This window comes from Drosophila suzukii, unplaced genomic scaffold, assembly GCF_043229965.1.
Source record: "Drosophila suzukii unplaced genomic scaffold, CBGP_Dsuzu_IsoJpt1.0 scf_24, whole genome shotgun sequence".
NCBI lineage: Eukaryota > Metazoa > Arthropoda > Insecta > Diptera > Drosophilidae > Drosophila > Drosophila suzukii.
This window is the reverse complement of record NW_027255911.1, coordinates 65,001-90,950: the sequence shown is the minus strand read 5'-3', so window position 1 is coordinate 90,950 and position 25,950 is coordinate 65,001. Positions and strand designations below refer to the sequence as shown.

The 25,950-nt window shown below is 42.0% G+C and overlaps 7 protein-coding genes and 3 pseudogenes across 19 annotated transcripts in view; 5 read left to right on the top strand and 5 right to left on the bottom strand.

The window, feature by feature from the left end:
• Positions 1 to 1,350: 1,350 nt before the first annotated feature.
• LOC118878452 (protein-lysine N-methyltransferase CG9154-like) lies at positions 1,351 to 2,447 on the top strand (annotated as a pseudogene).
• LOC136117798 (prefoldin subunit 1-like) lies at positions 2,436 to 3,220 on the bottom strand. Of its 3 annotated transcripts, none has more exons than XM_065868772.2 (3): positions 2,960 to 3,220; positions 2,728 to 2,852; positions 2,436 to 2,669 (listed from the first exon to the last, which is right to left on the bottom strand). In XM_065868772.2, the coding sequence occupies exons 1-3, from the start codon at positions 2,987 to 2,989 to the stop codon at positions 2,462 to 2,464; spliced, it is 363 nt and encodes a 120-aa protein (XP_065724844.2). In that variant the 5' UTR covers positions 2,990 to 3,220; the 3' UTR covers positions 2,436 to 2,461. The 3 variants fall into 3 exon arrangements, with proteins under 3 accessions (XP_065724844.2, XP_070855161.1, XP_065724843.2); XM_070999060.1 differs by having other exon boundaries at positions 2,728 to 2,907; positions 2,960 to 3,180; XM_065868771.2 differs by having other exon boundaries at positions 2,728 to 2,870; positions 2,960 to 3,179.
• Positions 3,221 to 6,467: 3,247 nt separating this feature from the next.
• On the top strand, positions 6,468 to 7,337 carry LOC136117797 (protein-lysine N-methyltransferase CG9154-like; annotated as a pseudogene).
• LOC118878453 (prefoldin subunit 1-like) lies at positions 7,326 to 14,298 on the bottom strand. 6 transcript variants are annotated; one of them, XM_036821442.3, is made up of 3 exons: positions 14,010 to 14,284; positions 13,778 to 13,902; positions 7,326 to 7,559 (listed from the first exon to the last, which is right to left on the bottom strand). In XM_036821442.3, exons 1-3 carry the CDS (start codon positions 14,037 to 14,039, stop codon positions 7,352 to 7,354), a joined length of 363 nt encoding a protein of 120 aa, XP_036677337.1. In that variant the 5' UTR covers positions 14,040 to 14,284; the 3' UTR covers positions 7,326 to 7,351. The 6 variants fall into 6 exon arrangements, with proteins under 6 accessions (XP_036677337.1, XP_036677338.1, XP_036677336.1 ...); XM_036821443.3 differs by having other exon boundaries at positions 13,778 to 13,957; positions 14,010 to 14,232; XM_036821441.3 differs by having other exon boundaries at positions 13,778 to 13,920; positions 14,010 to 14,226.
• A 2,103-nt stretch (positions 14,299 to 16,401) lies between these two features.
• Positions 16,402 to 17,499, top strand: LOC118878457 (protein-lysine N-methyltransferase CG9154-like; annotated as a pseudogene).
• LOC118878458 (prefoldin subunit 1-like) lies at positions 17,488 to 18,202 on the bottom strand. Of its 2 annotated transcripts, none has more exons than XM_036821453.2 (3): positions 17,995 to 18,202; positions 17,780 to 17,959; positions 17,488 to 17,721 (listed from the first exon to the last, which is right to left on the bottom strand). In XM_036821453.2, the coding sequence occupies exons 2-3, from the start codon at positions 17,908 to 17,910 to the stop codon at positions 17,514 to 17,516; spliced, it is 339 nt and encodes a 112-aa protein (XP_036677348.1). In that variant the 5' UTR covers positions 17,911 to 17,959; positions 17,995 to 18,202; the 3' UTR covers positions 17,488 to 17,513. The 2 variants fall into 2 exon arrangements, with proteins under 2 accessions (XP_036677348.1, XP_036677347.1); XM_036821452.2 differs by having other exon boundaries at positions 17,780 to 17,922; positions 17,995 to 18,196.
• Positions 18,203 to 20,410: 2,208 nt separating this feature from the next.
• LOC118878454 (protein-lysine N-methyltransferase CG9154-like) lies at positions 20,411 to 21,463 on the top strand. Of its 2 annotated transcripts, XM_070999054.1 has the most exons (4): positions 20,411 to 20,541; positions 20,612 to 20,806; positions 20,859 to 21,018; positions 21,072 to 21,463. In XM_070999054.1, the coding sequence occupies exons 2-4, from the start codon at positions 20,666 to 20,668 to the stop codon at positions 21,440 to 21,442; spliced, it is 672 nt and encodes a 223-aa protein (XP_070855155.1). In that variant the 5' UTR covers positions 20,411 to 20,541; positions 20,612 to 20,665; the 3' UTR covers positions 21,443 to 21,463. The 2 variants fall into 2 exon arrangements, with proteins under 2 accessions (XP_070855155.1, XP_036677340.1); XM_036821445.3 differs by lacking the exon at positions 20,411 to 20,541 and having other exon boundaries at positions 20,594 to 20,806.
• Positions 21,452 to 22,183, bottom strand: LOC118878455 (prefoldin subunit 1-like). Of its 2 annotated transcripts, none has more exons than XM_036821447.3 (3): positions 21,976 to 22,183; positions 21,744 to 21,923; positions 21,452 to 21,685 (listed from the first exon to the last, which is right to left on the bottom strand). In XM_036821447.3, the coding sequence occupies exons 2-3, from the start codon at positions 21,872 to 21,874 to the stop codon at positions 21,478 to 21,480; spliced, it is 339 nt and encodes a 112-aa protein (XP_036677342.1). In that variant the 5' UTR covers positions 21,875 to 21,923; positions 21,976 to 22,183; the 3' UTR covers positions 21,452 to 21,477. The 2 variants fall into 2 exon arrangements, with proteins under 2 accessions (XP_036677342.1, XP_036677341.1); XM_036821446.2 differs by having other exon boundaries at positions 21,744 to 21,886; positions 21,976 to 22,178.
• A 2,209-nt stretch (positions 22,184 to 24,392) lies between these two features.
• Positions 24,393 to 25,465, top strand: LOC118878456 (protein-lysine N-methyltransferase CG9154-like). Its single transcript, XM_036821448.3, has 4 exons — positions 24,393 to 24,521; positions 24,614 to 24,808; positions 24,861 to 25,020; positions 25,074 to 25,465. The coding sequence occupies exons 2-4, from the start codon at positions 24,668 to 24,670 to the stop codon at positions 25,442 to 25,444; spliced, it is 672 nt and encodes a 223-aa protein (XP_036677343.1). The 5' UTR covers positions 24,393 to 24,521; positions 24,614 to 24,667; the 3' UTR covers positions 25,445 to 25,465.
• LOC108015711 (prefoldin subunit 1) overlaps positions 25,454 to 25,950 on the bottom strand; it is a 753-nt gene continuing 256 nt past the window's right edge. The window contains exons 2-3 of one of the 3 annotated variants that reach the window (XM_070999055.1): positions 25,746 to 25,870; positions 25,454 to 25,687 (exon numbers count right to left, since the gene is read on the bottom strand). In XM_070999055.1, coding sequence (XP_070855156.1) covers positions 25,480 to 25,687; positions 25,746 to 25,870 — 333 coding nt within the window. In that variant the 3' untranslated portion in view covers positions 25,454 to 25,479. Of the gene's footprint in view, positions 25,688 to 25,745; positions 25,926 to 25,950 lie in introns of all 3 variants that reach the window. The other 2 variants (XM_070999056.1, XM_036821449.3) reach the window with 2 other exon arrangements.

Sequence of the window (25,950 nt, the reverse complement as noted above, 5' to 3'; positions counted from 1 at the left end):
GTTATCCGTTTGGCAACAAACCCAGCTGATTGACAGTAAGACCATGCTATATGCGTTGCAGGTGAACTTTGAAAACTTCGGTCACATTACAAAGAATAAGATTTTTCGACTAGTGATATTCTTAGCCGATCTGAGTACTAGGCTAAAACGGCTAAAACCTGGGGTAATAGCCTCGGCACACAGCCACTTAAAATCGCTGTTGTTACTTTAAACAGATTCATGTACACATAGGGAATTTATGAAGAAAAATCAGCTGATCTGCATTGGAGTACATTTTTTGTCAAACGTATTGAATGCTCTCAATGATTTCTTATATTAATTACGATATTATACCATATATATATGATTGTTTTGAGAAAAACTATGTTCATTCAACTGAAGCAAGGATATGGCGATGCTCTACTTTTGTTGAGCTTATTTTTAACTTTAAATTACTGGTTGAAGACAATTGAAAATACTCATAAATTATTATTTTCATATAAAAATAACATCCATAACGGTTTCTGCGCAAAATATAGTCAAAACTCTTAACAAATTCAATCGCAATTTTCGGCAAACCGTCATATTAATTTATTTGAATTTAAATATTGCTTTGCTATTTTTCTAAAAAATATTAACAGCCTTGTTCTTATGTGCTTCCTGGCAAAACTTGGCAACTGTTTCACCAAAGCATACATTATTTATCTGAAATCCATCTCAATCCATTTTTCGTTTTTTGAAAAATATAAAAGGCTAAAGTTATGGTTTGTTTATGCCTATCAGATGTTTTTTGGATCAATCGATAGGTATTGACGGGACTAATACATTTTAGTAAAAAAATTTTTTACCTAGAATGAAAACTGTGGGCGCCACAGGCTTGGGCGGTTTGTGGGCGTTATAGTGGGCGTGGCATATTCGCCTAACCAACTTGCGATTAATTATTAACGATTTTTTAAAGTTTGTGGGTATTAAAGTGGGCAAGGCAAACTTTTTTTGGGTCAATCGATAGATAGATAAAATATTTAGTCTCGCATCAAAACTGTAGGAGCCACAGTTTTGGGCGGTTATTGGGCGTTAGAGTGAGCGTGGCACGCTGCTGAAACAAACTTGCGCTGCGTAAGAAGCTCAGGAATCTGCAAGCCAAATAATGCCAATAGCCTAGCTCTTATAGTTTTCGAGATCTCAGCGTTCATCCGGACGGACATGGCTAGATCGACTCGGCTAGTGATCTAGATCAAGAATATATATACTTTATGGGGTCGGAAACGCTTCCTTCTGCCTGTTACATACTTTCCGACGAATCTAGTATACCCTTTTACTCTACGAGTAACGGGTATAATTCTTAAGATGAAACCAAATAAATATATTCTTCCTTGCTTATTTTTAAACTGAATCATGCTTATTGGTGGTACTATGTTTCAGAGCTGCCGTGGCTTTTTAATGAACTAAGGTTGGAGTCGAGGTTATTGAATTGCTTAAAGTCCTGATTTAAAATTAGAGTTTGTATGAAGCTGCTGATAAAGAGGTAAAATAAATAATTCCGCAATTAAATATAAATAATTCCGCAGTAACGGAATACCCTAACTGTCTAAAGTATCGTCAAATTTTTACCTCTAGTTCAACAAACGCACAGTTAGGTTTATTTTGACTGGGATAGCTAAAAATATCATAATGGACGAGGACATTTTGCTCCCTGCCGACACGTTGGCTATTCTTAACGAATTCCTGTCGGCGCGATCCAAGCGCAAAGCCGAGGAGGAATATCAAATTGTTAACCAGGCCGGAATGGATGCTCAATTCGAGGAAGATTGGGCAAGAAACCCTATAAGTACATTAAATATATGCTGACTTTTCCTGCTTGCAGCAACTGAGTCAGTTTTGGTACAGTGCGAAAACTAAACATACTCTGCGCGATGTTGTGCATAAGCTATTGGCGGAACAAAAGGCTGATTTGGGAGATTTTCATATTGCTCTCCTATCATGTCCATCACTTTACAAGGACATAAGAAACATCCATGACAATGGTAAGCAAACAGATTAAATGCCTATACCCAATGATGATTTCGTGCCTATTTAGTCCGCATCTTTGAGTACGATCCAAGATTTGGAGCCTACGGCACGGACTTTGTGCTCTACGACCTAAACTGCGTAAAAGGCAACCCGAACTACCTCAAATGCATCACCACCAGTATGACATAATCGTTGCCGATCCGCCCTTCCTGTCTCAAGAGTGTACAGTCAAAACTTGTGAAATAATCACCAGGCTGCAGCGGAACCCGTCTGAGTGCAAGATAATTCTTTGCTCTGGGGAGGTGGCGGAACCCTGGCTCACTAGCGGCCTGCCCGTTTTTAAGTGCGCCTTCCGACCTGAACACGAGCGTAATCTGGGAAACTCGTTCGTGAGCTACGCTAATTTCAATTTAGACGAATATGTTGAAAATAAATAAGCAATTGCATTGAGGTATAAATGCCGAGTTAGAATTTATTTCGCAACCAGGTCGGCCCCCTTACGCTGCTTCACGAGTTCACGCAGTCCGTCTTCTTCATCCTTGAGGGACTTCTGTAGGAAGGTCTTCTTTTTTTCTAGTAGTTCTATCGCCTTGTCGCACTTTTCTTGTTTGGCCTTTAGATCTTCGCGCATGTACTGCACATTCGTCAGCAGGAACATGCGGCCAACGGACTGGTAAACTCTAGAAAGGAATAGTTAAAAAGCCATCTGAAGATGATTTACATCCAAGTTATATTTACCTTGCGTGTTCGCAAAGACTGCTAGTGCCCTTCTCAGTAAGCTGGTACTTGTGCTTGCCCGTTTTGACCATGTCGCACTTCATGTCGATCATGTTGATCTTCTTGGTGGTTTCCAGTTTGTTGATCTGCATTTCAGTAAAGGCCTGTTGACGAATACTCGTACAGTGGGCGTTGGATTAGCTATTTGGGGAACACTCGTACACACAGCTTAATTGAAATGTCACCCGTTTACCTTCTTTAGCTCTATGTCCATTAGTGCCATTTCGTCTGGTAACTGTTCCTTCACAGATAAATTATGATATATTGATTGTTTTCGTTTTAAATTCTATTGAAATAAGAACACCTGCAGTCAGATTCGTGATATTCTTTTTATTTTTTTCTTTGTCCCGCACCCGTTTTATTAGTATATATCGATAGTTGTGTCTGAACTATCGAACACAATTTATAAGACTGTTTACACATGGGGGTTTTCGCTTAAAGCCTAGTACTCAGATCGGCTAAGAGTTTCACTAGACGAAAAATCTTATTCTTTGTAGAGTGACCGAAGTTTTCAAAGTTCACCCGCAATGCATGTGGCATGGTCTTACTGTCAATTTAAAAAAGAAGAGTCTGCTGGTGCACAAAGAAGTTAAAATTAAAATAAATGAAATGTTCAACGAAAGTTTTTATTTATGTAAATTAGAGTTGGTTTAAGGCTTCCTTATCGTCCCACGGATGCTTCGCTATCTTTCCCGCGCAATCTGCAGCCCAGCTCCGAGTCCCAATAGGCTGGCCAATAATGGCTGGTGATGGCTCCTCCAGCTGTCCTTTAGCGGGCGACCATATTTTCTCCTCCCGCTTTAGCTGTCAAGTAGCTGGTGGAGGTGGAGTCCTCAATGGAGAGCTCGTCGGAGATCGAACGATGTCCCATGTTCCTTCTTTAGTGGATCTCCTCCAGCGCTTCAACTATTATGCGGTTTTGCCCCGTTGTGGTATGTCGGTCAAGTCCCACTACAATGGGCAACAGCTTGGATTAGGCGTCCTTTTTCATCTGTACTGACCTCCCTTAGCCGTTTTTGGAGCTTTTCTTCCATTTTTAATTTTTAAATTTCCCACCGCTCCTGCCGAACACCGCCAAAGATTAAATTTCTTATTCTTTGGGCCGCGACTAACGGCATTCATCGAAAATTCACTCGCAAAATCTGGTATTTTTTCTAGTATTTCCTTAGCTCATCTAAGTACCGCGCTGAAAAACAGACCCGACGAAAACCTTTAGCCGCGTATTTGCCTCTCGCTCACTCCTATGGTTAGCTCGCGGTTTTCGTCGATCTGAGTACTAGGCTTAAGCCTAGGCTAACGCTTTTCGTCGGGTTTTTTTTTCAGCGCTGTACTCAGATGAGCTAAGGAAATATCAGAAAAAATACCAGATTTAGCGAGTGAATTTCGAAGAACGCCATGAGCCACGGCCCAAAGGATAAGAAATTCAAACTTTGGCGGTGTTCGTGCAAAGGCGATGTGGAAACTAAAAATTAAAAATGGAAGGAAAACCCCAAAATGGGATGCAGGAGGTTAGGGCAGATGAAATAGAACGCCAAATCCAAGCTTATGCCCTTTATAATGGGATTTCACCGCAGAATAGTTGAAGTGCTGTTGGAGATCCACTAGAGAATCCCAGTGGGAAGGAATATGCCAAGTGGGACTCAAATCTCTACATGGACATCCTGCCGGGCGCGGCCTCGCAAAGAAAGTAAGATCTGGCCAAAAGAATTTGGTTGCGTTGTACTAATATAAGTATCTTTTTAGCAGAACCATCAGTAATGCGATCTCCGACGACCTCTCCATTAGGACTCCGGACACCACCACCACCAACTACTTGGCAGCTTAGGCGGAGCTGGAGGACCCTCTGGCCTCTATAGGGAGGAGGAAAATAGGGCGCCCGCTAAGGAACAGGATGCTGGGCGACTTCCTGCAGCATCAGCGGATCAACCCCGTTCTTCCACTTCCTAAAGGTCCAATATGCCTATTGGGACTCGGAGCTGTACTGCGGTGGAGCGGGAAAGATGGCGCAGCATTCGTGGGACGAGAAGGAAGCTTTAAACTAATAATTTACATAAATGAAATCATTCGTTGAACATTCCATTTATTTTTGTTTAAATTTCTTTGTGTACCAGCAGACTCCTCCATTTCAAATTTCTCCAATTGATTTGTTATCCGTTTGGCAACAAACCCAGCTGATTGACAGTAAGACCATGCTATATGCGTTGCAGGTGAACTTTGAAAACTTCGGTCACATTACAAAGAATAAGATTTTTCGACTAGTGATATTCTTAGCCGATCTGAGTACTAGGCTAAAACGGCTAAAACCTGGGGTAATAGCCTCGGCACACAGCCACTTAAAATCGCTGTTGTTACTTTAAACAGATTCATGTACACATAGGGAATTTATGAAGAAAAATCAGCTGATCTGCATTGGAGTACATTTTTTGTCAAACGTATTGAATGCTCTCAATGATTTCTTATATTAATTACGATATTATACCATATATATATGATTGTTTTGATATGTTTGGATATGGCGATGCTCTACTTTTGTTGAGCTTATTTTTAACTTTAAATTACTGGTTGAAGACAATTGAAAATACTCATAAATTATTATTTTCATATAAAAATAACATCCATAACGGTTTCTGCGCAAAATATAGTCAAAACTCTTAACAAATTCAATCGCAATTTTCGGCAAACCGTCATATTAATTTATTTGAATTTAAATATTGCTTTGCTATTTTTCTAAAAAATATTAACAGCCTTGTTCTTATGTGCTTCCTGGCAAAACTTGGCAACTGTTTCACCAAAGCATACATTATTTATCTGAAATCCATCTCAATCCATTTTTCGTTTTTTGAAAAATATAAAAGGCTAAAGTTATGGTTTGTTTATGCCTATCAGATGTTTTTTGGATCAATCGATAGGTATTGACGGGACTAATACATTTTAGTAAAAAAATTTTTTACCTAGAATGAAAACTGCGGGCGCCACAGGCTTGGGCGGTTTGTGGGCGTTATAGTGGGCGTGGCATATTCGCCTAACCAACTTGCGATTAATTATTAACGATTTTTTAAAGTTTGTGGGTATTAAAGTGGGCAAGGCAAACTTTTTTTGGGTCAATCGATAGATAGATAAAATATTTAGTCTCGCATCAAAACTGTAGGAGCCACAGTTTTGGGCGGTTATTGGGCGTTAGAGTGAGCGTGGCACGCTGCTGAAACAAACTTGCGCTGCGTAAGAAGCTCAGGAATCTGCAAGCCAAATAATGCCAATAGCCTAGCTCTTATAGTTTTCGAGATCTCAGCGTTCATCCGGACGGACATGGCTAGATCGACTCGGCTAGTGATCTAGATCAAGAATATATATACTTTATGGGGTCGGAAACGCTTCCTTCTGCCTGTTACATACTTTCCGACGAATCTAGTATACCCTTTTACTCTACGAGTAACGGGTATAATTCTTAAGATGAAACCAAATAAATATATTCTTCCTTGCTTATTTTTAAACTGAATCATGCTTATTGGTGGTACTATGTTTCAGAGCTGCCGTGGCTTTTTAATGAACTAAGGTTGGAGTCGAGGTTATTGAATTGCTTAAAGTCCTGATTTAAAATTAGAGTTTGTATGAAGCTGCTGATAAAGAGGTAAAATAAATAATTCCGCAATTAAATATAAATAATTCCGCAGTAACGGAATACCCTAACTGTCTAAAGTATCGTCAAATTTTTACCTCTAGTTCAACAAACGCACAGTTAGGTTTATTTTGACTGGGATAGCTAAAAATATCATAATGGACGAGGACATTTTGCTCCCTGCCGACACGTTGGCTATTCTTAACGAATTCCTGTCGGCGCGATCCAAGCGCAAAGCCGAGGAGGAATATCAAATTGTTAACCAGGCCGGAATGGATGCTCAATTCGAGGAAGATTGGGCAAGAAACCCTATAAGTACATTAAATATATGCTGACTTTTCCTGCTTGCAGCAACTGAGTCAGTTTTGGTACAGTGCGAAAACTAAACATACTCTGCGCGATGTTGTGCATAAGCTATTGGCGGAACAAAAGGCTGATTTGGGAGATTTTCATATTGCTCTCCTATCATGTCCATCACTTTACAAGGACATAAGAAACATCCATGACAATGGTAAGCAAACAGATTAAATGCCTATACCCAATGATGATTTCGTGCCTATTTAGTCCGCATCTTTGAGTACGATCCAAGATTTGGAGCCTACGGCACGGACTTTGTGCTCTACGACCTAAACTGCGTAAAAGGCAACCCGAGCTACCTCAAATGCATCACCACCAGTATGACATAATCGTTGCCGATCCGCCCTTCCTGTCTCAAGAGTGTACAGTCAAAACTTGTGAAATAATCACCAGGCTGCAGCGGAACCCGTCTGAGTGCAAGATAATTCTTTGCTCTGGGGAGGTGGCGGAACCCTGGCTCACTAGCGGCCTGCCCGTTTTTAAGTGCGCCTTCCGACCTGAACACGAGCGTAATCTGGGAAACTCGTTCGTGAGCTACGCTAATTTCAATTTAGACGAATATGTTGAAAATAAATAAGCAATTGCATTGAGGTATAAATGCCGAGTTAGAATTTATTTCGCAACCAGGTCGGCCCCCTTACGCTGCTTCACGAGTTCACGCAGTCCGTCTTCTTCATCCTTGAGGGACTTCTGTAGGAAGGTCTTCTTTTTTTCTAGTAGTTCTATCGCCTTGTCGCACTTTTCTTGTTTGGCCTTTAGATCTTCGCGCATGTACTGCACATTCGTCAGCAGGAACATGCGGCCAACGGACTGGTAAACTCTATGTTGAACTAATAAGCTTTTTTATTAGTTGTTGCTAAATTAAAATACGAATTTCAGGTTGCTTTAGGCTTGTTAACAATTTATTAGCGAGAGAGAGTACAGCAGGCGAGACGAGAATGCGTTTTATGTCGAGATCAGAATTCGTACTGATTTACAAAGGGACAGCCAGCCGAAAGCTGGGCCGAAAAATGCAAGTACACAAAAGACGAGAGAGCTAGATAAAGTGAGCTACCTTTCGCGATGCCATTAATATAAGAGATCGAATTAAGAAGTTAGTTGGCTGCTGCGGCTGCGTGACCCGACATACTCCCCCCGTTGGAAGCCTGGGCTTCAACATTATCCTTAAGGGGTAGCAGACACAGCTTGTTTACTGCTCGCTTTGTCACTCCTGATGCTGTCTTCAGAACGGCAACTCGAGCAACCTCATCTCCACCGAAGAGAAGCTCGATCACTCTGGCGAGGGGCCACTTCATGGGAGGCCAGTTTTCGTCCTTAACCAGAACTAGGTCATCGACAACCAGGCCAGGTTTTGGGGTGCGCCACTTGGAGCGCTGTTGTAGCAATGTTAGGTATTCTTCCTTCCATCGGGACCAAAAGATCTGCTGCAAGTAAGCCACGCGTTGCCATCCATCCAAGCGATTGAAGTTAAGACTGGTCACATCCGGCTCGACGAAAGAAGAAGGCGGACCACCATTCAAAAAATGTGCTGGGGTTAATACATCCAGATCAGCTGGGTTTTCTGAAATCGAGACTAATGGTCGAGAATTAACAACCGCCGAAATGTGACACACCAGGGTCCGCAACTCCTCAAAGGCTAAAACAGCAGTGCCAACAGCGCGGTAGAAGTGATGCTTGGCGATCTTCACAGCCGCTTCCCAAAGACCGCCAAAGTGTGGCGACCTAGGAGGAATGAAACACCAATCAATAGCCTCAGCTAGGCAAAAGTCCAATGTAGCTCTCTGATGATCACTGCTGAGGAAAAGACGCCTTAGCTCGAGCAGCTCATTGCGAGCTCCAACAAAGTTGGTTGCATTATCAGACCAAATCTGCCGCGGCCTTCTTCTAGTGCATATAAATCGTTTGAGGCCATGTAGAAACGATACCGTAGAGAGATCCTTGACCAACTCCAGATGAATAGCCTTCGTGGCGAAGCAAATGAAGACACAAACGTAGCATTTTACTGGAGGCTTGCTTCGCACCTCTGACTTGTAAAGAAATGGCCCGCAAAAGTCAATGCCAGTGACTTCGAATGCATGAGATCCATCAAGTCGTTCCTTTGGAAGATCCGCCATTATATGCTCCACTACTCGAGGCTTCATTCGAAAGCATCTAATGCACTTGTTTACCGCCTTCATTACCGTCTTTCTCCCCCCAATAGGCCAATATTGGGATCGAATTATGCCAAGTAATGCCCGTGGCCCAGTGTGCAGATTGCGTTCATGAAAATGAGTAATAATGGCAATAGTGACCGAATGACTCCGTGGTAATATAATTGGATGACGCCCATTAAAATCCAGAGAAGAATTCCTCAGCCGGCCATCCACTCTAAGAAGCCCAAATTGGTCAATGAATGGCGAAAGAGATGCGAGCGAGCTGGAGGAGTGCACCATTCCCTTTGACTGCAATGATTTGATGTCATCCCATAAATGTGAGCGCTGGACAAGACGAAGCAACAGCAGCGTACCGCCTTGAAGGTCAGACACCGTGAGCGTAGGGCGATGAATGCGATTACTAAACTTATAGACGTATCCGAAAACTCTTTGAAGGGCAGCAAAGGAGTTGGCAAATTTGGAACTGGACACTATGTCTTCATATGGAGATTTTATTAGCAGGATCCTCCGGCGAACCTCAAGAGTTGGCTTTTCAGCAGTGATTTGGGTCGGCCAGTCAGCTTTGGGACCACAGAGGAATTTTGGTCCATGAGTCCAGAGAGGAGACTCGTTGAGCTCAGCAGGAAAAGCACCTCGGGAGAGAATGTCAGCTGGATTTAAAGAAGTTGGAACATATCGCCACTCCACTGACTCAGTTAGCTCCTGAATGGCAGCTACTCGGTTCGCTACAAAGATATTGAATCTGGACGGCTCGTCCCGGATCCATGAAAGCGCAACAGCAGAGTCGCTCCAGCAATAAACCTTTCCCTCAAATGCATTCGTCCCAGACACTTCTGCGATGAGCCTAGACAGGAGCTCCGCCCCACACAGTTCCAACTTGGGCACAGTGAGTGTTTTCAAGGGGGCTACCCTAGACTTTGAGCAAAGTAATTGAGATCGGCCTTTGCAAACGATGTAGACACAAGCACCATATGCTTCTATGCTGGCATCACAAAATCCATGTATTTCACTCTCAGAGTTTGGAGAACGAACCAGCCGAGGAAATGACGCATGCTTAATCTGCCCAAAACTCGTACATATAGCACTCCATTCCGTATTCTGTGACTCAGGAAGGCTTTCATCCCAGGATAACTTCTCCTTGCACAGTTGTTGAAGGAAAATTTTCGATTTTGTGATCACAGGACCAACCAACCCGAGAGGATCGTAGAATCGCGCTATTGCAGACAGGACAGATCGCCTGCAGGGGCTTGAGGTTGACTGTAAGACCGAAAAGGAAAACAGTAGTTGGTCAGAGACTGGATCCCAAGCGAGACCTAAGGTTTTTGCAAAATCAGTGCCATCATCAAACTTCAAATAGGACTCCTTATCCTTGTCTGCAACTCCATCCAAAACAGCCGACACATTGGAGCACCACTTTCTAAGCTTAAATTTTCCCTTGGCTAGAAGTTTTGATGCCTGATCCATAATGATGACTGCCTCTTCCTTGGACTTGGCTCCAGATATCAAATCATCCACATAAAAATCGCGACGAATGACCTCAGCCCCAAGCGGAAACGCTGTATGCTCGTCTGCTGCCAACTGGTGCATAGCTCGCACAGCCAGAAATGATGCTGGCTTCGTGCCATAAGTAACGGTGTCTAGCTTAAACACCCGCAATTGATCCTGGGGGGAGTCCCTCCACAAAATGCATTGCAAATGGCTGTCCTCAGGCTGAACCCTAACACAACGGTACATTTTGCAAATGTCTCCTGTGATTGCTACTGGGTGTGAACGAAACCGTAGAAGAATCTGGAACAGCTTAGGCTGAATAACAGGGCCTGCCATAAGAACATCGTTGAGAGAATAGCCTGAGGAACTGGCCGCCGATCCATCAAAAACTACGCGAAGCTTTGTAGTGGAGCTATCTTCCTTTATGACGCAATGATGAGGCAAGAAATATCGGCACAACCCGATGTCAGCGGCAGAAACTGATGACATATGTCCTAGATCGAGATATTCTTTTATGAATGCTGCATATTGAGCCTTCAAAGATGGCTGACGATTCAACTTTCTCTCTAGGGACAAAAATCTTCGATAAGCTTGCTGGTAGGACTCTCCCAAAAGATCTAGATTAAACTTGGCAGGCAGCCGAACAGAATAATCACCAGCTGGCAAACGATTGACGTGTCTTACGAAATGTGCTTCACAGTCCAATTCTTCCTTAGTAGCGCGTATAATTGGCTCGGCGCAGCTTTCCACTTCCCAAAATCGTCGAAGAAGATCATCTAACCGATCGAAACTATTCTCTCTACTAGCGAGAAGTTCATCTTCAGACGACATTAAAACCGAGCCATTGGAAAGGCCATAGCCTCCAGAAACAACCCAACCCAGACGCGTCTTTTGAATTAGGGGTAATCCAGGTGGGAGCTTGATTTGGCCAACGCACAACATCTCGAAAAAGAGGCTGGCTCCGATTAAAAGATCCACCCGCTGGGGAGCATAAAACCTTGGGTCAGCTAACTGTATATTTTTGGGTATGTTCCAGCTGCCAATGTCGACGTTGAAGCTAGGCTATCGCTCTGTTATGTTCGGAGCAATCACCGCGGTAATGTTGGCCGAGTATTCGGAAGTTCGGGACTGAATCGTAATATTGACCGAGTGACCGTCCGTCACAAAACTGGAATCTCCAACTCCAGTTACAGATGCTGAGGATTTTACTTTCTTTACTTGAAGCTGATTTGCGAATCGGGACGTTATTAGATGCAGTTGGGAGCCCGAATCGAGTAGAGCTCGACAGGGAACGAAAACCCCAGAACGGTTTTTTACTAAAATGCTAGCCGTTGCTAAGAGCACAATATCATTACTAAATTCCTGTGCAATAAGAGCAGTCGAAGTGGAAGGCAGTGCAGAGGGTGAAGCAGAAGGAAGTGCTTCTTGAAGCTGTGCTCCTTCTTGTGAAGGAAAAGAAGGTGAGTTTCCCAGGTGAAGCAGGGTGTGGTGCTTAGATCCGCATGAACGACAACTACTAGAGTTGCATTGCCGAACTTGATGACCAACCTTAAGACAATTTATGCAAAGACCGAGCCGCTTCGCTTCTTGAAGCCTATTCGCAGGAGACAGGATTTTAAAATTCTGACAATAAGAAATGGAATGCCCTGTATCATAACAGAATATACAAATCCAGGGGTTAGCGTTCGAGGCAACAAATGCTGATCTACGCGCATTGGGTATTCTGTTACTTCCCACCTGATTGCCCGGCGTATAGTTTGCCATGGCGAAATCCATAGTCTCCAACGTCCTGCATCGCTGCTCCAGAAATGATGCCATTGACTCCCACGTAGGAATTAAATTGACGAAGGCAGGGTCCTCTAAACGCTCTTCCCACTTTGCCTGACTTGCCGGATCCAACCTTTGGAACAGAACTTGGACGATGATGCATCCTGCGATTTGTTCTGTCGTGCCCAGTCCCTTGAGAGCACGAATATGAGCATTGAATTTATCGGACAGATCCCGAAGTGTCGAGACGGAACCACTCTGCACCGCCTTTAGTCCCAGGATCTCAATAATGTGTGCCTGAAAAACCAAACGTCGATTATCAAATCTATTTTTCAGCAAATCTAAAGCAATTGCGTAGTTGCCATCCGAAATTTCCAATGAGCGAATAGTTTCCAACGCTGCGTCCCTCAGGCATGATCGTAGATGCTGCAGCTTTTCTACGTTGGTGAGGTCCGGATGACTATCTATGATCGTGGTAAACATAGAATAAAAGTCAGACCAATTTGCATAACCTCCAGCGAATTTTGGAAGCTCCAGTGGGGGCAGCAATGCTGCCCTATGTCGAGGCTGACGCTGCTGGGGGCCGAAAACTCCCGGAGTGATGCCGTCAGCAAAAGTTGAATGCGAAAGAAGCTGTGAGGTGCGCTTTGAAATTTCGGATCGAACCGATGACTTCAGAGTTACGAGAATGTCATCAAATTTCTCACTTAAATCACTTTCAATTTCCTCTAAATCCAACTCTTCGAGCTCACCGAGCACCTTTTTAAATGACTCTTGAAGCTCATCAATCAACTCTAACCTCACATGAAGACCGGATTCGTCGCATGAAGTTAACGCCGCACTTGATAGGGAATCCACTAAGCGCTCCACTCTATTAAATAAAGCCGTTGCCTTGCGCTTTAAAAATATTGCCCTGTTTGCATCAGCGGTAACATCTCCAAAAGTTCCCGTAGGCATGGCTACAACAACAACAGCAGACGAAATGCCCGAAATTCGGCTCAAGCGGGAAGATGAGCGCAAAGCAAACGAAGGAATAACAGCCCGTTACTTGGCTATGTTCGCTTCTATGTATAGCTGATTTTGCGCCTTATATGTAAATTTCCGCAATCACCAACTGCTATTTATTTTATAGCGCTCACTGCATTTAAGGCCGTATGATTGTTGCTCCGCCAATGCACCGCAGCAGCAAGAATGAAAAAGTCAATAAATAGACTTATATGATTTGCACTTAGTGTTATTTATGCACAAATCACGTCGGGGTCACCAATGTTGAACTAATAAGCTTTTTTATTAGTTGTTGCTAAATTAAAATACGAATTTCAGGTTGCTTTAGGCTTGTTAACAATTTATTAGCGAGAGAGAGTACAGCAGGCGAGACGAGAATGCGTTTTATGTCGAGATCAGAATTCGTACTGATTTACAAAGGGACAGCCAGCCGAAAGCTGGGCCGAAAAATGCAAGTACACAAAAGACGAGAGAGCTAGATAAAGAGAGCTACCTTTCGCGATGCCATTAATATAAGAGATCGAATTAAGAAGTTAGTTGGCTGCTGCGGCTGCGTGACCCGACACTCTAGAAAGGAATAGTTAAAAAGCCATCTGAAGATGATTTACATCCAAGTTATATTTACCTTGCGTGTTCGCAAAGACTGCTAGTGCCCTTCTCAGTAAGCTGGTACTTGTGCTTGCCCGTTTTGACCATGTCGCACTTCATGTCGATCATGTTGATCTTCTTGGTGGTTTCCAGTTTGTTGATCTGCATTTCAGTAAAGGCCTGTTGACGAATACTCGTACAGTGGGCGTTGGATTAGCTATTTGGGGAACACTCGTACACACAGCTTAATTGAAATGTCACCCGTTTACCTTCTTTAGCTCTATGTCCATTAGTGCCATTTCGTCTGGTAACTGTTCCTTCACAGATAAATTATGATATATTGATTGTTTTCGTTTTAAATTCTATTGAAATAAGAACACCTGCAGTCAGATTCGTGATATTCTTTTTATTTTTTTCTTTGTCCCGCACCCGTTTTATTAGTATATATCGATAGTTGTGTCTGAACTATCGAACACAATTTATAAGACTGTTTACACATGGGGGTTTTCGCTTAAAGCCTAGTACTCAGATCGGCTAAGAGTTTCACTAGACGAAAAATCTTATTCTTTGTAGAGTGACCGAAGTTTTCAAAGTTCACCCGCAATGCATGTGGCATGGTCTTACTGTCAATTTAAAAAAGAAGAGTCTGCTGGTGCACAAAGAAGTTAAAATTAAAATAAATGAAATGTTCAACGAAAGTTTTTATTTATGTAAATTGGAGTTGGTTTAAGGCTTCCTTATCGCGCAATCTGCAGCCCAGCTCCGAGTCCCAATAGGCTGGCCAATAATGGCTGGTGATGGCTCCTCCAGCAGTCCTTTAGCGGGCGACCATATTTTCTCCTCCCGCCTTAGCTGTCAAGTAGCTGGTGGAGGTGGAGTCCTCAATGGAGAGCTCGTCGGAGATCGAACGATGTCCCATGTTCCTTCTTTAGTGGATCTCCTCCAGCACTTCAACTATTATGCGGTTTTGCCCCGTTGTGGTATGTCGGTCAAGTCCCACACCAATGGGCAACAGCTTGGATTAGGCGTCCTTTTTCATCTGTACTAACCTCCCTTAGCCGTTTTTGGAGCTTTTCTTCCATTTTTAATTTTTAAATTTCCCACCGCTTCTGCACGAACACCGCCAAAGATTAAATTTCTTATTCTTTGGGCCGCGGCTAACGGCATTCATCGAAAATTCACTCGCAAAATCTGGTATTTTTTCTAGTATTTCCTTAGCTCATCGAAGTACCGCGCTAAAAAACAGACCCGACGAAAACCTTTAGCCGCGTATTTGCCTCTCGCTCACTCCTATGGTTAGCTCGCGGTTTTCGTCGATCTGAGTACTAGGCTTAAGCCTAGGCTAACGCTTTTCGTCGGGTCTGTTTTTCAGCGCTGTACTCAGATGAGCTAAGGAAATATCAGAAAAAATACCAGATTTAGCGAGTGAATTTCGAAGAACGCCATGAGCCACGGCCCAAAGGATAAGAAATTCAATCTTTGGCGGTGTTCGATTTTGTCAAACGTATTGAATGCTCTCAATGATTTCTTATATTAATTACGGTATTATACCATCTATATATGATTGTTTTGAGAAAAACTATGTCCATTCAACTGAAGCAAGGATATGGCGATGCTCTACTTTTGTTAAGCTTATTTTTAACTTTAAATTACTGGTTGAAGACAATTGAAAATACTCATAAATTATTATTTTCATATAAAAATAACATCCATAACGGTTTCTGCGCAAAATATAGTCAAAACTCTTAACAAATTCAATCGCAATTTTCGGCAAACCGTCATATTAATTTATTTTGAAAAAATTTTAAAATGTTTGTATTGATATTGTGGTTGGTGCAGGACCAAGGAGCCTTCCAACGGCTCGAAATAGATACATTTATTTGATCGTGAATTTAAATATTGCTTTGCTATTTTTCGAAAAAATATTAACAGCCTTGTTCTTATGTGCTTCCTGGCAAAACTTGGCAACTGTTTCACCAAAGCATACATTATTTATCTGAAATCAATCTCAATCCATTTTTCGTTTTTTGAAAAATATAAAAGGGTAAAGTTATGGTTTGCTTATGCCTATCAGATGTTTTTTGGATCAATCGATAGGTATTGACGGGACTAATACATTTTAGTACAAACATTTTTTACCTAGAATGAAAACTGTGGGCGCCACAGGCTTGGGCGGTTTGTGGGCGTTATAGTGGGCGTGGCATATTCGCCTAACCAACTTGCGATTAATTATTAACGATTTTTTAAAGTTTGTGGGCATTAAAGTGGGCAAGGCAAACTTTTTTTGGGTCAATCGATAGATAGATAAAATATTTAGTCTCGCATCAAAACTGTAGGAGCCACAGTTTTGGGCGGTTATTGGGCGTTAGAGTGAGCGTGGCACGCTGCTGAAACAAACTTGCGCTGTGTAAGAAGCTCAGGAATCTGCAAGCCAAATAATGCCAATAGCCTAGCTCTTATAGTTTTCGAGATCTCAGCGTTCATCCGGACGGACATGGCTAGATCGACTCGGCTAGTGATCTAGATCAAGAATATATATACTTTATGGGGTCGGAAACGCTTCCTTCTGCCTGTTACATACTTTCCGACGAATCTAGTATACCCTTTTACTCTACGAGTAACGGGTATAATTCTTAAGATGAAACCAAATAAATATATTCTTCCTTGCTTATTTTTAAACTGAATCATGCTTATTGGTGGTACTATGTTTCAGAGCTGCCGTGGCTTTTTAATGAACTAAGGTTGGAGTCGAGGTTATTGAATTGCTTAAAGTCCTGATTTAAAATTAGAGTTTGTATGAAGCTGCTGATAAAGAGGTAAAATAAATAATTCCGCAATTAAATATAAATAATTCCGCAGTAACGGAATACCCTAACTGTCTAAAGTATCGTCAAATTTTTACCTCTAGTTCAACAAACGCACAGTTAGGTTTATTTTGACTGGGATAGCTAAAAATATCATAATGGACGAGGACATTTTGCTCCCTGCCGACACGTTGGCTATTCTTAACGAATTCCTGTCGGCGCGATCCAAGCGCAAAGCCGAGGAGGAATATCAAATTGTTAACCAGGCCGGAATGGATGCTCAATTCGAGGAAGATTGGGCAAGAAACCCTATAAGTACATTAAATATATGCTGACTTTTCCTGCTTGCAGCAACTGAGTCAGTTTTGGTACAGTGCGAAAACTAAACATACTCTGCGCGATGTTGTGCATAAGCTATTGGCGGAACAAAAGGCTGATTTGGGAGATTTTCATATTGCTCTCCTATCATGTCCATCACTTTACAAGGACATAAGAAACATCCATGACAATGGTAAGCAAACAGATTAAATGCCTATGCCCAATGATGATTTCGTGCCTATTTAGTCCGCATCTTTGAGTACGATCCAAGATTTGGAGCCTACGGCACGGACTTTGTGCTCTACGACCTAAACTGCGTAAAAGGCAACCCGAACTACCTCAAATGCATCACCACCAGTATGACATAATCGTTGCCGATCCGCCCTTCCTGTCTCAAGAGTGTACAGTCAAAACTTGTGAAATAATCACCAGGCTGCAGCGGAACCCGTCTGAGTGCAAGATAATTCTTTGCTCTGGGGAGGTGGCGGAACCCTGGCTCACTAGCGGCCTGCCCGTTTTTAAGTGCGCCTTCCGACCTGAACACGAGCGTAATCTGGGAAACTCGTTTGTGAGCTACGCTAATTTCAATTTAACCGAATATGTTGAAAATAAATAAGCAATTGCATTGAGGTATAAATGCCGAGTTAGAATTTATTTCGCAACCAGGTCGGCCCCCTTACGCTGCTTCACGAGTTCACGCAGTCCGTCTTCTTCATCCTTGAGGGACTTCTGTAGGAAGGTCTTCTTTTTTTCTAGTAGTTCTATCGCCTTGTCGCACTTTTCTTGTTTGGCCTTTAGATCTTCCCGCATGTACTGCACATTCGTCAGCAGGAACATGCGGCCAACGGACTGGTAAACTCTAGAAAGGAATAGTTAAAAAGCCATCTGAAGATGATTTACATCCAAGTTATATTTACCTTGCGTGTTCGGAAAGACTGCTAGTGCCCTTCTCAGTAAGCTGGTACTTGTGCTTGCCCGTTTTGACCATGTCGCACTTCATGTCGATCATGTTGATCTTCTTGGTGGTTTCCAGTTTGTTGATCTGCATTTCAGTAAAGGCCTGTTGACGAATACTCGTACAGTGGGCGTTGGATTAGCTATTTGGGGAACACTCGTACACACACCCGTTTACCTTCCTTAGCTCTATGTCCATTAGTGCCATTTCGTCTGGTAACTGTTCCTTCACAGATAAATTATGATATATTGATTGTTTTCGTTTTAAATTCTATTGAAATAAGAACACCTGCAGTCAGATTCGTGATATTCTTTTTATTTTTTTCTTTGTCCCGCACCCGTTTTATTAGTATATATCGATAGTTGTGTCTGAACTATCGAACACAATTTATAAGACTGTTTACACATGGGGGTTTTCGCTTAAAGCCTAGTACTCAGATCGGCTAAGAGTTTCACTAGACGAAAAATCTTATTCTTTGTAGAGTGACCGAAGTTTTCAAAGTTCACCCGCAATGCATGTGGCATGGTCTTACTGTCAATTTAAAAAAGAAGAGTCTGCTGGTGCACAAAGAAGTTAAAATTAAAATAAATGAAATGTTCAACGGAAGTTTTTATTTATGTAAATTGGAGTTGGTTTAAGGCTTCCTTATCGCGCAATCTGCAGCCCAGCTCCGAGTCCCAATAGGCTGGCCAATAATGGCTGGTGATGGCTCCTCCAGCAGTCCTTTAGCGGGCGACCACATTTTCTCCTCCCGCTTTAGCTGTCAAGTAGCTGGTGGAGGTGGAGTCCTCAATGGAGAGCTCGTCGGAGATCGAACGATGTCCCATGTTCCTTCTTTAGTGGATCTCCTCCAGCACTTCAACTATTATGCGGTTTTGCCCCGTTGTGGTATGTCGGTCAAGTCCCACACCAATGGGCAACAGCTTGGATTAGGCGTCCTTTTTCATCTGTACTAACCTCCCTTAGCCGTTTTTGGAGCTTTTCTTCCATTTTTAATTTTTAAATTTCCCACCGCTTCTGCACGAACACCGCCAAAGATTAAATTTCTTATTCTTTGGGCCGCGGCTAACGGCATTCATCGAAAATTCACTCGCAAAATCTGGTATTTTTTCTAGTATTTCCTTAGCTCATCGAAGTACCGCGCTAAAAACCAGACCCGACGAAAACCTTTAGCCGCGTATTTGCCTCTCGCTCACTCCTATGGTTAGCTCGCGGTTTTCGTCGATCTGAGTACTAGGCTTAAGCCTAGGCTAACGCTTTTCGTCGGGTCTGTTTTTCAGCGCTGTACTCAGATGAGCTAAGGAAATATCAGAAAAAATACCAGATTTAGCGAGTGAATTTCGAAGAACGCCATGAGCCACGGCCCAAAGGATAAGAAATTCAATCTTTGGCGGTGTTCGTTTTTGTCAAACGTATTGAATGCTCTCAATGATTTCTTATATTAATTACGGTATTATACCATCTATATATGATTGTTTTGAGAAAAACTATGTCCATTCAACTGAAGCAAGGATATGGCGATGCTCTACTTTTGTTAAGCTTATTTTTAACTTTAAATTACTGGTTAAAGACAATTGAAAATACTCATAAATTATTATTTTCATATAAAAATAACATCCATAACGGTTTCTGCGCAAAATATAGTCAAAACTCTTAACAAATTCAATCGCAATTTTCGGCAAACCGTCATATTAATTTATTTTGAAAAAATTTTAAAATGTTTGTATTGATATTGTGGTTGGTGCAGGACCAAGGAGCCTTCCAACGGCTCGAAATAGATACATTTATTTGATCGTGAATTTAAATATTGCTTTGCTATTTTTCTAAAAAATATTGACAGCCTTGTTCTTATGTGCTTCCTGGCAAAACTTGGCAACTGTTTCACCAAAGCATACATTATTTATCTGAAATCAATCTCAATCCATTTTTCGTTTTTTGAAAAATATAAAAGGGTAAAGTTATGGTTTGCTTATGCCTATCAGATGTTTCTTGGATCAATCGATAGGTATTGACGGGACTAATACATTTTAGTACAAACATTTTTTACCTAGAATGAAAACTGTGGGCGCCACAGGCTTGGGCGGTTTGTGGGCGTTATAGTGGGCGTGGCATATTCGCCTAACCAACTTGCGATTAATTATTAACGATTTTTTAAAGTTTGTGGGCATTAAAGTGGGCAAGGCAAACTTTTTTTGGGTCAATCGATAGATAGATAAAATATTTAGTCTCGCATCAAAACTGTAGGAGCCACAGTTTTGGGCGGTTATTGGGCGTTAGAGTGAGCGTGGCACGCTGCTGAAACAAACTTGCGCTGCGTAAGAAGCTCAGGAATCTGCAAGCCAAATAATGCCAATAGCCTAGCTCTTATAGTTTTCGAGATCTCAGCGTTCATCCGGACGGACATGGCTAGATCGACTCGGCTAGTGATCTAGATCAAGAATATATATACTTTATGGGGTCGGAAACGCTTCCTTCTGCCTGTTACATACTTTCCGACGAATCTAGTATACCCTTTTACTCTACGAGTAACGGGTATAATTCTTAAGATGAAACCAAATAAATATATTCTTCCTTGCTTATTTTTAAACTGAATCATGCTTATTGGTGGTACTATGTTTCAGAGCTGCCGTGGCTTTTTAATGAACTAAGGTTGGAGTCGAGGTTATTGAATTGCTTAAAGTCCTGATTTAAAATTAGAGTTTGTATGAAGCTGCTGATAAAGAGGTAAAATAAATAATTCCGCAGTAACGGAATACCCTAACTGTCTAAAGTATCGTCAAATTTTTACCTCTAGTTCAACAAACGCACAGTTAGGTTTATTTTGACTGGGATAGCTAAAAATATCATAATGGACGAGGACATTTTGCTCCCTGCCGACACGTTGGCTATTCTTAACGAATTCCTGTCGGCGCGATCCAAGCGCAAAGCCGAGGAGGAATATCAAATTGTTAACCAGGCCGGAATGGATGCTCAATTCGAGGAAGATTGGGCAAGAAACCCTATAAGTACATTAAATATATGCTGACTTTTCCTGCTTGCAGCAACTGAGTCAGTTTTGGTACAGTGCGAAAACTAAACATACTCTGCGCGATGTTGTGCATAAGCTATTGGCGGAACAAAAGGCTGATTTGGGAGATTTTCATATTGCTCTCCTATCATGTCCATCACTTTACAAGGACATAAGAAACATCCATGACAATGGTAAGCAAACAGATTAAATGCCTATGCCCAATGATGATTTCGTGCCTATTTAGTCCGCATCTTTGAGTACGATCCAAGATTTGGAGCCTACGGCACGGACTTTGTGCTCTACGACCTAAACTGCGTAAAAGGCAACCCGAACTACCTCAAAGAGCATCACCACCAGTATGACATAATCGTTGCCGATCCGCCCTTCCTGTCTCAGGAGTGTACACTCAAAACTTGTGAAATAATCACCAGGCTGCAGCGGAACCCGTCTGAGTGCAAGATAATTCTTTGCTCTGGGGAGGTGGCGGAACCCTGGCTCACTAGCGGCCTGCCCGTTTTTAAGTGCGCCTTCCGACCTGAACACGAGCGTAATCTGGGAAACTCGTTCGTGAGCTACGCTAATTTCAATTTAGACGAATATGTTGAAAATAAATAGGCAATTGCATTGAGGTATAAATGCCGAGTTAGAATTTATTTCGCAACCAGGTCGGCCCCCTTACGCTGCTTCACGAGTTCACGCAGTCCGTCTTCTTCATCCTTGAGGGACTTCTGTAGGAAGGTCTTCTTTTTTTCTAGTAGTTCTATCGCCTTGTCGCACTTTTCTTGTTTGGCCTTTAGATCTTTGCGCATGTACTGCACATTCGTCAGCAGGAACATGCGGCCAACGGACTGGTAAACTCTAGAAAGGAATAGTTAAAAAGCCATCTGAAGATGATTTACATCCAAGTTATATTTACCTTGCGTGTTCGGAAAGACTGCTAGTGCCCTTCTCAGTAAGCTGGTACTTGTGCTTGCCCGTTTTGACCATGTCGCACTTCATGTCGATCATGTTGATCTTCTTGGTGGTTTCCAGTTTGTTGATCTGCATTTCAGTAAAGGCCTGTTGACGAATACTCGTACAGTGGGCGTTGGATTAGCTATTTGGGGAACACTCGTACACACAGCTTAATTGAAATGTCACCCGTTTACCTTCCTTAGCTCTATGTCCATTAGTGCCATTTCGTCTGGTAACTGTTCCTTCACAGATAAATTATGATATATTGATTGTTTTCGTTTTAAATTCTATTGAAATAAGAACACCTGCAGTCAGATTCGTGATATTCTTTTTATTTTTTTCTTTGTCCCGCACCCGTTTTATTAGTATATATCGATAGTTGTGTCTGAACTATCGAACACAATTTATAAGACTGTTTACACATGGGGGTTTTCGCTTAAAGCCTAGTACTCAGATCGGCTAAGAGTTTCACTAGACGAAAAATCTTATTCTTTGTAGAGTGACCGAAGTTTTCAAAGTTCACCCGCAATGCATGTGGCATGGTCTTACTGTCAATTTAAAAAAGAATAGTCTGCTGGTGCACAAAGAAGTTAAAATTAAAAGAAATGAAATGTTCAACGAAAGTTTTTATTTATGTAAATTGGAGTTTGTTTAAGGCTTCCTTATCGCGCAATCTGCAGCCCAGCTCCGAGTCCCAATAGGCTGGCCAATAATGGCTGGTGATGGCTCCTCCAGCTGTCCTTTAGCGGGCGACCATATTTTCTCCTCCCGCTTTAGCTGTCAAGTAGCTGGTGGAGGTGGAGTCCTCAATGGAGAGCTCGTCGGAGATCGAACGATGTCCCATGTTCCTTCTTTAGTGGATCTCCTCCAGCACTTCAACTATTATGCGGTTTTGCCCCGTTGTGGTATGTCGGTCAAGTCCCACACCAATGGGCAACAGCTTGGATTAGGCGTCCTTTTTCATCTGTACTAACCTCTCTAGCCGTTTTTGGAGCTTTTCTTCCATTTTTAATTTTTAAATTTCCCACCGCTTCTGCACGAACACCGCCAAAGATTAAATTTCTTATTCTTTGGGCCGCGGCTAACGGCATTCATCGAAAATTCACTCGCAAAATCTGGTATTTTTTCTAGTATTTCCTTAGCTCATCGAAGTACCGCGCTAAAAAACAGACCCGACGAAAACCTTTAGCCGCGTATTTGCCTCTCGCTCACTCCTATGGTTAGCTCGCGGTTTTCGTCGATCTGAGTACTAGGCTTAAGCCTAGGCTAACGCTTTTCGTCGGGTCTGTTTTTCAGCGCTGTACTCAGATGAGCTAAGGAAATATCAGAAAAAATACCAGATTTAGCGAGTGAATTTTGAAGAACGCCATGAGCCACGGCCCAAAGGATAAGAAATTCAATCTTTGGCGGTGTTCGTTTTTGTCAAACGTATTGAATGCTCTCAATGATTTCTTATATTAATTACGGTATTATACCATCTATATATGATTGTTTTGAGAAAAACTATGTCCATTCAACTGAAGCAAGGATATGGCGATGCTCTACTTTTGTTAAGCTTATTTTTAACTTTAAATTACTGGTTGAAGACAATTGAAAATACTCATAAATTATTATTTTCATATAAAAATAACATCCATAACGGTTTCTGCGCAAAATATAGTCAAAACTCTTAACAAATTCAATCGCAATTTTCGGCAAACCGTCATATTAATTTATTTTGAAAAAATTTTAAAATGTTTGTATTGATATTGTGGTTGGTGCAGGACCAAGGAGCCTTCCAACGGCTCGAAATAGATACATTTATTTGATCGTGAATTTAAATATTGCTTTGCTATTTTTCTAAAAAATATTGACAGCCTTGTTCTTATGTGCTTCCTGGCAAAACTTGGCAACTGTTTCACCAAAGCATACATTATTTATCTGAAATCAATCTCAATCCATTTTTCGTTTTTTGAAAAATATAAAAGGGTAAAGTTATGGTTTGCTTATGCCTATCAGATGTTTCTTGGATCAATCGATAGGTATTGACGGGACTAATACATTTTAGTACAAACATTTTTTACCTAGAATGAAAACTGTGGGCGCCACAGGCTTATGCGGTTTGTGGGCGTTATAGTGGGCGTATCATATTCGCCTAACCAACTTGCGATTAATTATTAACGATTTTTTAAAGTTTGTGGGCATTAAAGTGGGCAAGGCAAACTTTTTTTGGGTCAATCGATAGATAGATAAAATATTTAGTCTCGCATCAAAACTGTAGGAGCCACAGTTTTGGGCGGTTATTGGGCGTTAGAGTGAGCGTGGCACGCTGCTGAAACAAACTTGCGCTGCGTAAGAAGCTCAGGAATCTGCAAGCCAAATAATGCCAATAGCCTAGCTCTTATAGTTTTCGAGATCTCAGCGTTCATCCGGACGGACATGGCTAGATCGACTCGGCTAGTGATCTAGATCAAGAATATATATACTTTATGGGGTCGGAAACGCTTCCTTTTGCCTGTTACATACTTTCCGACGAATCTAGTATACCCTTTTACTCTACGAGTAACGGGTATAATTCTTAAGATGAAACCAAATAAATATATTCTTCCTTGCTTATTTTTAAACTGAATCATGCTTATTGGTGGTACTATGTTTCAGAGCTGCCGTGGCTTTTTAATGAACTAAGGTTGGAGTCGAGGTTATTGAATTGCTTAAAGTCCTGATTTAAAATTAGAGTTTGTATGAAGCTGCTGATAAAGAGGTAAAATAAATAATTCCGCAATTAAATATAAATAATTCCGCAGTAACGGAATACCCTAACTGTCTAAAGTATCGTCAAATTTTTACCTCTAGTTCAACAAACGCACAGTTAGGTTTATTTTGACTGGGATAGCTAAAAATATCATAATGGACGAGGACATTTTGCTCCCTGCCGACACGTTGGCTATTCTTAACGAATTCCTGTCGGCGCGATCCAAGCGCAAAGCCGAGGAGGAATATCAAATTGTTAACCAGGCCGGAATGGATGCTCAATTCGAGGAAGATTGGGCAAGAAACCCTATAAGTACATTAAATATATGCTGACTTTTCCTGCTTGCAGCAACTGAGTCAGTTTTGGTACAGTGCGAAAACTAAACATACTCTGCGCGATGTTGTGCATAAGCTATTGGCGGAACAAAAGGCTGATTTGGGAGATTTTCATATTGCTCTCCTATCATGTCCATCACTTTACAAGGACATAAGAAACATCCATGACAATGGTAAGCAAACAGATTAAATGCCTATGCCCAATGATGATTTCGTGCCTATTTAGTCCGCATCTTTGAGTACGATCCAAGATTTGGAGCCTACGGCACGGACTTTGTGCTCTACGACCTAAACTGCGTAAAAGGCAACCCGAACTACCTCAAAGAGCATCACCACCAGTATGACATAATCGTTGCCGATCCGCCCTTCCTGTCTCAGGAGTGTACACTCAAAACTTGTGAAATAATCACCAGGCTGCAGCGGAACCCGTCTGAGTGCAAGATAATTCTTTGCTCTGGGGAGGTGGCGGAACCCTGGCTCACTAGCGGCCTGCCCGTTTTTAAGTGCGCCTTCCGACCTGAACACGAGCGTAATCTGGGAAACTCGTTCGTGAGCTACGCTAATTTCAATTTAGACGAATATGTTGAAAATAAATAAGCAATTGCATTGAGGTATAAATGCCGAGTTAGAATTTATTTCGCAACCAGGTCGGCCCCCTTACGCTGCTTCACGAGTTCACGCAGTCCGTCTTCTTCATCCTTGAGGGACTTCTGTAGGAAGGTCTTCTTTTTTTCTAGTAGTTCTATCGCCTTGTCGCACTTTTCTTGTTTGGCCTTTAGATCTTCGCGCATGTACTGCACATTCGTCAGCAGAAACATGCGGCCAACGGACTGGTAAACTCTAGAAAGGAATAGTTAAAAAGCCATCTGAAGATGATTTACATCCAAGTTATATTTACCTTGCGTGTTCGCAAAGACTGCTAGTGCCCTTCTCAGTAAGCTGGTACTTGTGCTTGCCCGTTTTGACCATGTCGCACTTCATGTCGATCATGTTGATCTTCTTGGTGGTTTCCAGTTTGTTGATCTGCATTTCAGTAAAGGCCTGTTGACGAATACTCGTACAGTGGGCGTTGGATTAGCTATTTGGGGAACACTCGTACACAC

Bases quoted from the DNA above. Each gene is read 5' to 3' on its own strand.
- LOC136117798 (XM_065868771.2), bottom strand. From the start codon at position 2,989: ATGGCACTAATGGACATAGAGCTAAAGAAG. The intron at 2,871-2,959 runs GTAAACGGGTGA...ATTCGTCAACAG, and splicing joins TGGACATAGAGCTAAAGAAG to GCCTTTACTGAAATGCAGAT. The intron at 2,670-2,727 runs GTAAATATAACT...ATTCCTTTCTAG, and splicing joins AGTCTTTGCGAACACGCAAG to AGTTTACCAGTCCGTTGGCC.
- LOC118878453 (XM_065868770.2), bottom strand. From the start codon at position 13,104: ATGCCTACGGGAACTTTTGGAGATGTTACCGCTGATGCAAACAGGGCA.
- LOC118878458 (XM_036821452.2), bottom strand. From the start codon at position 18,024: ATGGCACTAATGGACATAGAGCTAAGGAAG. The intron at 17,923-17,994 runs GTAAACGGGTGT...ATTCGTCAACAG, and splicing joins TGGACATAGAGCTAAGGAAG to GCCTTTACTGAAATGCAGAT. The intron at 17,722-17,779 runs GTAAATATAACT...ATTCCTTTCTAG, and splicing joins AGTCTTTCCGAACACGCAAG to AGTTTACCAGTCCGTTGGCC.
- LOC118878454 (XM_070999054.1), top strand. From the start codon at position 20,666: ATGGACGAGGACATTTTGCTCCCTGCCGACACGTTGGCTATTCTTAAC. The intron at 20,807-20,858 runs GCAAGAAACCCT...TCCTGCTTGCAG, and splicing joins CTCAATTCGAGGAAGATTGG to CAACTGAGTCAGTTTTGGTA. The intron at 21,019-21,071 runs GTAAGCAAACAG...GTGCCTATTTAG, and splicing joins AAGAAACATCCATGACAATG to TCCGCATCTTTGAGTACGAT.
- LOC118878455 (XM_036821446.2), bottom strand. From the start codon at position 22,005: ATGGCACTAATGGACATAGAGCTAAGGAAG. The intron at 21,887-21,975 runs GTAAACGGGTGA...ATTCGTCAACAG, and splicing joins TGGACATAGAGCTAAGGAAG to GCCTTTACTGAAATGCAGAT. The intron at 21,686-21,743 runs GTAAATATAACT...ATTCCTTTCTAG, and splicing joins AGTCTTTCCGAACACGCAAG to AGTTTACCAGTCCGTTGGCC.
- LOC118878456 (XM_036821448.3), top strand. From the start codon at position 24,668: ATGGACGAGGACATTTTGCTCCCTGCCGACACGTTGGCTATTCTTAAC. The intron at 24,809-24,860 runs GCAAGAAACCCT...TCCTGCTTGCAG, and splicing joins CTCAATTCGAGGAAGATTGG to CAACTGAGTCAGTTTTGGTA. The intron at 25,021-25,073 runs GTAAGCAAACAG...GTGCCTATTTAG, and splicing joins AAGAAACATCCATGACAATG to TCCGCATCTTTGAGTACGAT.